This window comes from Rhineura floridana, chromosome 2, assembly GCF_030035675.1.
Source record: "Rhineura floridana isolate rRhiFlo1 chromosome 2, rRhiFlo1.hap2, whole genome shotgun sequence".
In the NCBI taxonomy this organism is placed as follows: domain Eukaryota; kingdom Metazoa; phylum Chordata; class Lepidosauria; order Squamata; family Rhineuridae; genus Rhineura; species Rhineura floridana.
Genome location: NC_084481.1, coordinates 18,438,213 through 18,450,945, shown reverse-complemented (window position 1 = coordinate 18,450,945; position 12,733 = coordinate 18,438,213). Strand labels below are relative to the sequence as shown.

The 12,733-nt window shown below is 39.3% G+C and overlaps 1 protein-coding gene across 3 annotated transcripts in view; it reads left to right on the top strand.

Annotated features, from left to right (window-relative positions):
- Positions 1 to 12,733, top strand: part of FAM117B (family with sequence similarity 117 member B) — an 86,388-nt gene that overhangs the window by 12,982 nt on the left and 60,673 nt on the right. For all 3 annotated transcript variants that reach the window (XM_061607963.1, XM_061607964.1, XM_061607962.1), the window contains exon 2: positions 12,415 to 12,566. In XM_061607963.1, the coding sequence (XP_061463947.1) occupies positions 12,415 to 12,566 (152 nt within the window). The remainder of the gene's footprint in view (positions 1 to 12,414; positions 12,567 to 12,733) is intronic.

Sequence of the window (12,733 nt, the reverse complement as noted above, 5' to 3'; positions counted from 1 at the left end):
TACTATGCAAAGTATCTATTTTTAAAACATTGTGGGACTCTGGAATATCTAACTTTGATATATTAACATCCAGGATGTTTGTATACATAATCATTTTCAGTATAGATGTATGTTGCATCTTGGTAATTGTATTTGCTAAAACGAAGTGGTTTCTATCAAAGCAGTTCAGCATAGGTGTGCTGTTATAACAGCAGTCATTTCTCTGGAGTATTATTATTTATTGAGTTTATGTCCTGCCCTTCCTCCTGAAGAAGCCCAGGACTGCAGTACACCAACAAAATATTTTAACAAATAAACAGAAGCAATCTAAAAACAATTATAGATAAAAACATTCTAAAAACTGTTGCAGATAAAAACATTCATCCATCCAGTGATCTGGTTGATAGGCGCATCAAATGCCTGGGTAAATGGGAATGTTTTTAAATTCTTCCTGAAAGTCAGTGATAAGGGAGACAGAAGCACCTAATTGGAGAGGGCATTCCACAAATGGGGAGACACGATGAAAAGCCCCTGTCAGGGGTCAACACCAATTGGACAGCTACTGGTGGGAGCACCAGGAAGGCCTTACCTGCCGATCATAGTTACTTCCCCCCTTGAAGTCAGGGAAGGATGTGTCTTTCGTCTTATTTTGTATAATTTATCCTTTGCCAATCTTCCCTTAAATTTGGGTTCTATATCTTCTCACTTTCCTTTGTTAAACCCCACTAAATTCTACATTTTATTATATGCAGATGATGCCATTTTAATATTCTTAACCTGTCTAGGACTTAGTCTGCTTACCGTATTTGCAAATTATTGTAGAAATGAATCTCTTAATTATTAACTATTATAAGTCCAAGTTTATGGTATCTTCAAAAAAGAAGGAAAATATTCTTGTACTATGGATTAGGCATAGGATAGGATGCGTCAATTCTTGTAAGTATCTCAGGATCTGGCTTCATGAAGTGAAAGTGCAAGGTAAATTAGCAAAGGTCAAAGCAAAGCATACAATAAGAGTACTATGTTGATTTTTCAACACAAAAGGAGGTAACTATTTTCCAGCAGTGATATGAGTATACACCGTAAAAATTGTGACCCAAATCTTGTTTGGAGTCTCAGTATGGTTTCCAGAACTCCCCCCCCCGAAGGAATCCAGTCCTTGTTGTTGTTATCTGCCTTCAAGTCGATTACGACTTATGGTGACTCTATGAATCAGTGACCTTCAAGAGCATCTGTCATAGTTCGATAAAATAGTTCGATAAAACACAAAATCACAGCCTTCATGAAGCCAATTGTTAAAATATGACAAGCTAAGAACTAAGAATCTTAGGCTTGCTAAGAGACATGGCAACATTCAGATGTTTTTGCTACCTGCTTGGTAGTCAAGGATGACAATCAGAAGGGTTTCCAAAGATTTATGAGCTGGTCTCTTGGTCAGAGAATATCTAACCCCCTGATGAAAACTACAATAAAACATCATGAAAGCTGTTACATGGACAGCATCTATGTTTAAAGGAAATTCTAGCAAATTTGCCATCAAAAATAGTTGAAGGGAAAACATTAAAATAGGCAAATAAAATAGTATGGTCAGAAAAATTCAGTATGGCATACAATTAGAATAAGATCAACCCAGGCCCTGTTACTGTGGAGTACATGGCCCATTAGCCAATGCATGCAGTTCTTGCACATCTGTATTTTTATTTTCTATTTAGCCACAGATTTGACTTGCACTAATTACAATGACATTAAATAAGGGGGGGGGGAAATGGCACAACACTCAATTTTCCACATAGGCACAAAAGGTACAACCAGCACCTGATATGTGAGATTCTAGCCAGAGAGTTGGAAGAGGCAGAGGAGCAAATTCAGAGTCAATAACTAAAAGTATATATTCATGCCAAGCTACTTAATGAGCTAAGACAAACTTTCAAATTAAGGGCAGCACTAGCAACACATTTAGGTATACCCAGTATAGTTCTAGAAAGACTTATTGAGTTCTTTGAACCCAATAATTTGTTTCTTGCAAACACATTTTTTGAGCAACCAAGTGGACATCACCAAATGGTCAATATAGGAATCAAATTCCATACTTTCAGCGAAAACAAGACCAGGAGCAAACTGTGGTACAGATCATGAACTGGTCATATCGAAAATCAAAGTAAAGCTAACGAAGAACAACAAAGCAATCATAATGCCAAAATACAATTTAAGTAACATCCCAGAAGAATATAAAGATCAAATCAGGAACAGGTTTGACGTTTTAAACTTACTTGACAGACAACCAGAAGAACTAAGGAGTGAAGCCAGAGACATTATCAGGGAAGAATGCAAAAAGGCAATACCTCTCATTAAAAAGAGAGAAAGACCTCAATGGATGACTGAAGAAACTCTTAAAATGGTTAAAGAGAGAAGGAAAGCAAAAGCAAGAGGAGATAGAAACACGGTCAGAACCCTAAATGCAACAATACAGTGACTAGTACGTAGGGACAGTGAACTATTACAATAGTTGTTGTATAGAAATAGAAGAACAACAAAAAGGGAAGAACAAGAGCCCTATTCCAAAGGATTAGAGAAATTAAGGGGAAATTTAAACCAAGAGCAGGGACGTTGAATTTAATTAATTAATTAATTAATTAGTATCCCGCCCTTCCTCCCAGCAGCACCCCAGGGCGGCAAACAAGGCACTAAAAACACTTTAAGACATCATAAAAACAAATCTTAAAATACATTAAGGCAAAACAGCGTTAAAAACATTTTAAAAACTTTTTTAAAAAAGGGTTAAAAACATTATTAAAAAACATATTAAGCAATTCTGACACAGACAGAGACTGAGATAGCTCTCAACTTAAAAGGCTTGTTGAATAATCAATTGAATAATCATTGAATAATTGAATAATCAACAGGGGAACACACTGACTGACCGAAATGAAATAAAAGGAAGATGGAAGCAATACACTGAAGAAGTCTATAAAAGAGATGCAAGGATGATAGATTCATTCATGGAGGAACCGTATGATGGAGAATCAGAAATTTTAGAATGTGTGGTGAAAGCTGCTCTTAAAATACTTGGAAGAAACAAATCACCAGGAACAGATGGCATACCAGTAGAGTTGCTACAAGCTACTGAGACTGAATCTGTCCAAATTTTGACAAAAATTTGTCAACAAATAAGGAAAACTAAACAATGGCCCACAGACTGGAAGCGTTCAATATACATCCCAATTCCAAAGAAAAGGTATCCCAGGGAATGCAGTAATTATCAAACTATTGCCTTAATATCCCATGCAAGTAAAGTAATGCTAAAGATTTCACAACAAGGGCTCTTACCATATATGGAGCAAGAAACGCCAGACGTCCATGCTGGATTTAGAAAGGGAAGAGGCACCAGAGATCATATCGCAAACATATGTTGGATAATGGAATGGACCAAGGAATTTCAGAAGAAAATCACCCTATGCTTTATAGATTACAGCAAAGCCTTTGACTGTGTAGATCATGAAAAACTATGGAATGCTTTAAAAGAAATGGGGGTACCACAGCATCTGATTGTCCTGATGCGCAACCTATACTCTGGCTATACTGTACGGACAGAATATGGAGAAACTAATTGGTTCCCCATGGGAAAGAGTGTGAGACAGGTGTATTTTATCACCCTATTTATTTAATCTATATGCAGAACATATACGGAAAGCGGGATTGGACCAAGATGACGGAGGTGTGAAAATTGGAGGAAGAAATAACAATAATTTAAGATATGCAGACGATACCATACTACTAGCAGAAACCAGTAATGATTTAAAGCGAATACTGATGAAAGTTAGAGGAAAGCACAAAAGCAGGACTATAGCTGAACGTCAAAAAGACTAAAGTAATGACAACAGAAGATTTATGTAACTTTAAAGCTGACAATGAGGACATTGAATTTGTCAAGGATTATCAATGCCTCAGCACAGTCATTAACCAAAATGGAGACAAAAGTCAAGAAATCAAGAAGGCTAGGACTGGGGAGGGCAGCTATGAGAGAACTAGGAAAGGTCCCCAAATGCAAAGATGTGTCACTGAACACAAAAGTCAGGATTATTCAGACCATGGTATTTCCGATCTCTATGTATGGATGTGAAAGTTGGACAGTGAAAAAAGCAGAAAAATCAACTCATTTGAAATGTGGTGTTGGAGGAGAGCTTTGCGCATACCATGGACTGTGAAAAAGACAAATTAAACCAGAACTGTCATTAGAAGCTAAAATAATGAAACTAAGGTTATCCTACTTTGGACACATCATGAGAAGACATGATTCACTAGAAAAGACAATAATGCTGGGAAAAACAAGGGAGTAGAAAAAGAGGAAGGCCAAACAAGTGATGGATTGATTCCATAAAGGAAGCCACAGACCTGAAGTTACAAGATCTGAACAGGGTGGTTTATGACAGATGCTCTTGGAGGTCGCTGATTCATAGGGTCATCATAAGTCGTAATTGACTTGAAGGCACATAACAACAACAAGTTTGCATTGCATCTTACTGGTTGGTTGGTCATAATAAACATCTGATTAACTAGGTAGAAGATCAATAACTAGTATCCTACAAGAAGAGAACTCCAGGTAGTGGGAAAGCTGAATAATTTTGCAGCCATTGAATATAGTGTCTAATAAAATTGAAGCATTGTTGAAATACTACTATTGCTCATCAGCCCAGCTGTTCTAACTGCTGTTTGAAGCAAGTACACCTCTTTTTATGTAGGTCACATTGCACAAAGCTAGCAGTTGTGGGAAAAGAAGGGGATTGAGTAGCATTGCAGGAGGAGAAATGACAATGAAAATATTACATGATTTGTTGAAGTGTAGACAGTATTTTAATGAAATACTCTGAAATAGCCCAGGGAGCTAGATGAGAAAATATATTGGATGGATTCAGAAAAAATAAAATAGTAGGAATGTAGCTTTAAATTTGGCTCTAGTGTTAAGGGGGGCTAAGTATATGCAAATCTTGTAGAGTTAACCATAGTATGTTTATATTTTAACATCAACCTAACAAATATATGCATTTATCTGCAAATAAGAGAGCATAGGTCATATGACATACATTACGTTATCTAGTATGGTGTAGCAAGTTCTGTTTCTTGTCAGAGTTGTGTTATATGACTATGCACACTATATTTTGTGTGTTTCTTGTTTTTCACTGTCTACCCCCTGCATATAATAAACTATTCATCCATCCCTGCCTGAAAGAGTGGAGTGTGCCTACTACTGGGCCTTAGTTCGTTATCCATAGCCCTAATTTCCCAACTGTATATTATGTTAGTTGATGGTGCTAGGTGGGCAGGTAGGAGGCAGTTGCAAAGATCCTGCCCAAATTTCAGTGGTGGTGGGCAGGGGAAGGTATAGTTGGAGTGGAGGGGCTGACCACCTTTGGGGGCAGAGACCTAACTATTTGGTCCCCACCTCAACCCTCTCCTCACTGGTAGGTTCTCCTCTGCGTCCTCTGGTCTGGCAGTGCTGTTAATGAATGCCAGATTAGTCCACAATAAGACCATACTCATCTGTGGCTTGGATTGTGGATGAAGAGAATGACTTGGCATGTATCACAGAAACTTGGATGGGTTAGTGGGGTGAGCCTGACCTAACTCAGTTGTGCCCATTTGGGTACTTAGTACAGCACCAGGCTAAACTAGGGAATTGCAAGGGGGGATTGCTATTGTCCATAGAACCACCATCTTCTTCACCAGGAAACTTCTTAATCTTGCAACAGGCTTAGAGGGTCCGCACCTGGTGTTGGGTGAGAGAGACAAACTAGGGGTGCTGCTGGTCTACCAACCACCCTGTTGCCCAACAGCATCCCTGACCAAATTGGTTGAAGTGGTCTCTGGCATTGTGTTGGAGAACCCCAGGACAATAGTTATCATGACTTCAACATCCACATTGAGGCTGCTGTTGGATCAACATGGGACTTCATAGCCTCCATGACAACCATCAGGCTGTCTCACATGTCCAACACATCGGGTGGGGCATACCCTTGATACAGTTTTGCCTCAAGTATATGACAGATGGACTGAAGGTAGCGGGTGTACAGTCAGACTATTACCTAGTGAAATTTGGACTGGTAATGGCAATTCCCCCCCTGTAAAGGTGGTGGACTGTTTGGATGGCCTGCTCTCAGAGACCAATGGAAGCTGGCATATTCCTGAATGCTCTGGGGGATTTTCCACTGGAGAGAGCTGATGATCCTGTCGAAGCCCTGGTCTCACTATGGAATGGCAAGATGGGACGGGTGGTTGACATGATCGCTCTCAAGTGTCCTCTCCGGTGTTGTGGAGCCCAGGTGGTTCCTTGGTATTCTGGGGAACTTTGGGCTGTGAAGCAAGCCAGATGAAGACTAGAGTGCAAGTGGCACAAATCTTGCTCCTAAGCCAATTGAACACTGGTCAGTGCATGCAATTGTGCCTGCCATGTGGCAGTGAGGTTGCAAAGACGATTTATTTGACAGCTTGCATTGCATTCTCCAGTAATGGTCCATAGGTGACTTTGATTCAGCTGCTGTTGCAGTTTGGTGAAGCACCTAGTGCTAGAGTCAATTATGTGTTGTAGGATTGGTTTCAGCTTATGCAGTTGGCTGATGTGGACAAGGTACTGGCAGCTACATGTCTAACTACATGCCCTCTTGACCCCTGTCCCTCCAAGCTTATTAAATCTAGAAGAGGGGGTTTGACTGGTTGGGTCCAGAGTGTAGTTAACACTTCATGCATGAGGGGATGGTCCCTGCAGCCTTGAAAGAAGAAGAGGCGATGCTGAGGCCACTTCAAAAGAAACTGGCCCTGGACCTCTTGGATTGGAATAACCATGGACCAGTCGCAAATACCCACTTCTTGGGGAAGATGGTGGAGATTGTAGTGGTGGGGCAGCTGCAAGCATTGTTTGATGACACACATTATTTAGATCTGTTCCAATCTGGGTCCCAGGCCTTGGGACTGAGTCAGTCTTGTTTGTGGATGATCTTTACAGAGAGCAGGACAGGGGGAATGCAATCTTGTTCCTGCTTCTTGATCTCTGTGGTGTTCGATACCATTGGCTAAATATCCTCTTGGACCAGCTCTGTGGAATGGGAATTGGGGGAATTGTGTTACGATGGTCAGTCCTACCTACATAACTGAGTCCAGAGAGCAGCGTTGGGTGATTGAGTGTTTTGGCCCCCTGGCAGTTGTGCTGTGGGATGCAGCAGGGTACAATCTTATCCCCATTTAATATCTATATGAAGCCACTAGGAATAGTCATTAGGAGTTTTTGGGCAAGGTGTCATCAGTATGTTGATGCTCAGCTCTACTTCTCCATAACATCAGAATCAAGAGAGGGTGTGCGGGCCCTGGGCCAGTACCTGGACACAATTGTGGGATGGATGAAGGAAAATAAGCTGAGCTTGAATCCTGGCAAGAGAGAGGCACTCTGAGTGAGTGGTTCCAGAGTCCAAGAAATTGGTCAATTGCCTGCCCTGGATGGAGTTAGACTCTCTCTGAAGAAGCAGGTATGCTGTCTGTCTGGCTTTTGGATCCAGCTCTGTCACTGGAGCCCAGCTAGTCTCAGTGGCTAGAAGTGCCTTTTATCAGTTGCATTTGGTAAGACAACTATGACCATTCCCGGACCTGGAGAGCTTGGCCATAGTAGTTCAGGCAATGGTAACCCCATATGTACCCACCCAAGCACTTAACTCTGTGGAACAGGCACTGTTACAGGTGCCACATAATACTCGTTCCACACTTGCAAGAAATCGTTCTTTTAGTGTAGCAGCACCTGTTCTTTGGCACTCCCTGCCTATTGATATCAGGCAGCCACTTTCACTTTATTCCTTTTGGCACCTGCTTATAACTTTTTTGTTTAGGCAAACCTATCCAGACACGTGTTTTAATCTTTTTAGTTAGTTACTGTTTAATTGTTCTAAAAAAATTTAATTGTTTTTGATGGTTTTATTGATAAAATGTTTTTTGTAAATTGCTTGGAGGTTTTCTATAATAAAGTGGTATATACATTTTGTTAAATAAAAAAAATTCTAGTGCCTTGTGATGGCTTGCCAGTTCTTTACCCCATGATCCAAGTAATATAGTACACAATCTGTTGTGCTGTAATTACAATGTTCAGTATCACAAGGAGATACTTTACCCATGATGCATTCTTCATATAAGAAAGAGCATGTTAAATATGTCTGATACTGGAGCAAGTTGTAATCTTACTGTATCATACTTAAAATAGCCCATTTTGTTTTCTAAAATTAATTTGAGCTACTCTGTGTCTGAAGCTAATTTGGTTTCATTGTGCAACAGGGAATTAGAAGTGCAATTCTGCTACTTTTTTTTACAAGTATTAACTTACACTTCATTAATTTAATATTTATCTCCAAATATCTAAGTTGAAAATACATGTTAAATTTAAGGAGGTAACTGGCTAGAAGGCAGATAGTGATTTAATCTAGAACTGCTAGATAATCCATCTGTGTTAGCACAAGAAGAAGCTTGCTGTTTAGTCCAAGATTGATACAGCTGTGCATCTGACTTGAAAAATAGCTGTTGGGCAGTTCTGTAAATTCCAGTAACATTTCTGTATACTCACGTGAGATGGGTTAAAGATTGGCAGTTTTAGCAGCTGGTTGGAATAATTTTAAATGGAAGCAATTTTAAATTGCCAATATAAAACATTGATTTAAATAAAGTTTTCCATTTTGAAATGTTTCCTGGAAAAGTGTGCATTCTTACCAATATTTTAACTATTAGAGTAAAATGTATGATTTGCAGCAGCTAAATAAGAATCTTTGTGTAACCTAAAAGCAAATTCAGTTTTGTTCATGCAGCCCACATGTTTTTAATACTATAGATTTGAATTATGTTTTCTTATAGATGAGCATGACCACATCCAAGCATGCTTAGCAAAATAATTTGTGTGAAGGCTAAGGCTTCAAGCCTGTGCATCCTTATTGATGGTTTTCAAAGTGCTGGTTTTGATCTTTAAAGTCTTACATGGATTGGGATCACTATACCTAAAGGTACCTTTCTCCATATGAACATTCCTGGATCCTGAGATCGTTGTTTGAGGCCCTTCTCTGTGTGTCACCTCAAGAGAACAGGACTTCTCTGTAGTAGCTCCCCCCCCCATGGTGGAATGCTCTTCCCAGGAGGCCTGCCTGGCACCACCCTTTTCACTGTTTCATCAGCTGGCAAATATGATTTTGTTTTCCTGGGCATTTGGGCAGTATCAGTGATACTGTTCTTAGTAATGTTTATGTGATTTTATTATTGCAAGTTTTCCTTTGGCTGTAAATTGCTTCAGGGCTTTTTTAATGGGAAGGGATGTATAAACTGAATAAACATAACCTTACTGAGAAGCACATCCTACTGAATAACGTTCCAATTTATGTTTAAACTGGATTATTCTTAAAAGAATATATATTATAGCTGAAACAAATTTAAAAATTCATTTTGAATTAAAATAAAATCTGATTTTTAATCATTTATATTTATCTGCATAATTTAACAGTGGCATGACATGAATGCAAACAAGCAATAAAAGGTTTTATTTAACAGTTTTAGTTCTACAGTTCCCTTGCCCCCAAATGGCATCCTGTGAGTTTAGAGAAAAATAAAGCCACATATCAAGAGTTCTAGCCCATGGGTTCCTTAACTCTGTGATAGTCTTGACAAAATAGCAATTAAGAATAGCCTTGATGAAAATGTAATTCAGACAGTAGTAACAGTATGCTGCCTGGAAAATGCATTACATTATTTTATGCTGCTTGTTTGAGTTGTGCCACATATTGATTAGCATATACATTTCTTCTAAATTGATGTGTGATGGTAAAACTACTTAGATGTAAAACACCTTTAAACACAGTTGGGTTACTTAATAAAGACCTGTTATAACCTGCTACAAATCAAAGGATTGTCCAGTAAATACAAGAGAGCTGTTACAAATGGGACACAAAATTAATGGTGTTGTTTGGCTTAATCCATGTGCTGCTTTTTTGTCTGTTTGTATCTGGCTAGTCATACAGTAGGGCCCCACTCATACGGCAGGTTAGGTTCCAGACCTCCGCCAGAAAGCGAAAACCACCGGAAAGCGAATCAGCTGTAGTACAGGGGTATGGAACCTAACCTGCTGATCGCACCAGAGGAGGAGAAGATTAGATCTTCCCCTCCTCGGGTGTGATCAGCTTGAGCACGGGAGTCTGATCGCACCAGAAGAGAAGATCAGCTGTAGCACGCTACAGCTGATCTTCCCCTCCTCTGGCGCAATCAGTTGGAGTGCGGGGAGCTCCAGTCCCCTCTCCAGCTGATCACCCCGCTGGTGCCATATTAGCGGGGTGCCAAGAAGCGGGGCACTACTGTATAGAGCTGGCATCCATTTTTCCAATCTGTTTAGCAATTGAACCATAGCTATATATAAACTTTTCCCATCCTTGCAATATCTTGCTAGAGAGTGCAAGAAGCATTACTTTCCTTAATAGGAAAACTAATTTGTCAGGGCAAAAGGGTTTATTAAAAAGCCTCCCTCATTTTAGTTCTCCTAAAGTTAAATAGTTAGCAATGGGTTTCAAAATAACCATTCCCAGACCAATGTAGAACATAACTTATAATTTACCTTTCTAGTATTTTAATTAAAAACATTTAAGAAAAGCATTCAAAACTATTTATTTATGCTGCAAACCTAAAAAGTGAGGTGCATGGGAATGAAGGCAGGTAGAAGTAAGGTTGGAGGAATTCTCTTGCACTCTTCTATTTTGGTGGAGTTTTTACGAACGCTATTTTGGGAGGGAAATACAAAGTAGATTATACTAGGTCCTGAACTGGTCTAAATCTGTCTCCACTTTGGGGGTATATTGGGCAGCTGAAATGGCTTTATTTCCTTTGGATACATGCATCTTTCCAGTATGCCCCCATGAATAGCTTTCATAGCCCACTAATACTTTCTTTTGTGAATAGTTTTGTCTAAATTATGGAAGTATCATACTGCTTTTTGTTACCACACACTGATTTGTATTGGTCATACACGTTTTAGTTTATCTTGAAGGATTAAAAAAGGTACAGAATGGGCAGTAACCATCATTTCATGAATTTGGATGCAGTGGTTTTGCTGAATTATATATAATATGTAATAAATGGAGGCCATTTCTAAAAAATGGTCCACAAACAGTGGGTTACATGCTCCTTTAATTTGAATGGAAATCTTGTCCATAACTGGAAGTTTCCAAGTTTTATCAAGCTAACCTGTAGGAGTGGACAGATTATTGCCTTTCCATGTATCTGACATTTAAATTTAGCAGCTCTTAATAATAATATTACAGTCTTTCTAATTTTTGGTACGGTCTCTGCATCTAAATAGCCTAGGAAGGCTGTATTAGGGTCTAATGGGATGATGTAGACCACAATTGACTTAATACATTGCCATATTTGTGAGCAGTATCTCCTGACTTTGAGACATAACCACCAAATATGGTAGCATATTCCGCTAACTCCCCATTTCCATAATAATGAGAACTTTGTTTATATTGTATAAGTGGGTGGAGTAAGGTGCCATTTTGCTATTACCTTGAAAGAGATTTTTCTGATAATGTTTGAAGAAGATACAAGTGTAGTTGAAGACAATATTTTAGACCACATCACTGCCTCTATTTGTGTCCCTAAGTCCTAAGACTATTTGGTACCTTTTTAGTTGTTGTTGCTGCTGTTTAATCACTCTTCTCGCAAAAGCAACCCAAAACAGCTTACAATGACACATGCAGTGAGTTTAAGATCACATACAGTGAGAAATGACTACTAAAACCATTTTAGGTAGAAATTGCTTTGTTGAACGTAACCTTAACTGAACATATGTACCATAACATTCAACTTTCTGAGACATAATGAATGAAAATGAGTTTAAGTAAAATGTATTTTTAGCTTATAAGCTGGAGGGTAAGTCTGATGAAGTGGAGAACCACCACTTATTGCATGTAACCTAATACTGAACTACAAAGCTGTTTGTGAAAGCAACTGTGCTAACATGAATTTGTTTTTTTTAAAAACTGGGTGAGTTCCAGTGTGGAAGTGGGCATCTGCTTCTGCAACAGGGCTTCTTTCCTCTCATTACCCTCCCCTGCAGCCTCATGCACCCCCAAATTTTGCTCCAGAGTGTTGTAATCCCTCCAGAGCAGATTTGGGGGGAATTCCGTGTGCAAGTGGGCACATGTAATTGGATGTTGGTGAGTCTGTCTTCCAGGCCTCAATTTTAAATACTCATTGTTTGGCAGTTGAGTGCTATGTTTAGTCAAAGGTAACCAAACAAGCTATAAATAGAAGCTCCATAATTAAGAGGTCTACAAAGTAAGTTGTATAGTCCAGATGCATGATACGCAAAATGAAGATCTGTGTGTAACAGTATGCTCTATTTCTACTCATGGAAACATGCAATCTGTTTTTTAGTTGATAAACCACGGCCACCATCATCAAGCCCTTCCAGTATTGCTCGATGTACCCCTTCGCTAGACATACTTGCTGCTCCATATCTTGCAGGACAGTGGCCTCGTGATAATCATGGTCAAGCTGCACCGTGCATGAGGGACAAAGCCACACAGGTAAAGAGCTTATATATACTAGAAAAAAGCACCTGCTAGGGAGGGATGAAGGCAGTGCCACACCACCACTCCTGGCTGCTGTGGTGGGTTCACAGAAGTTCAGCAGGGAAGTTTTCTACTTTTCAAATGTTTAAGTATATAAAAAGCATTTTATCCTGTGCATAATA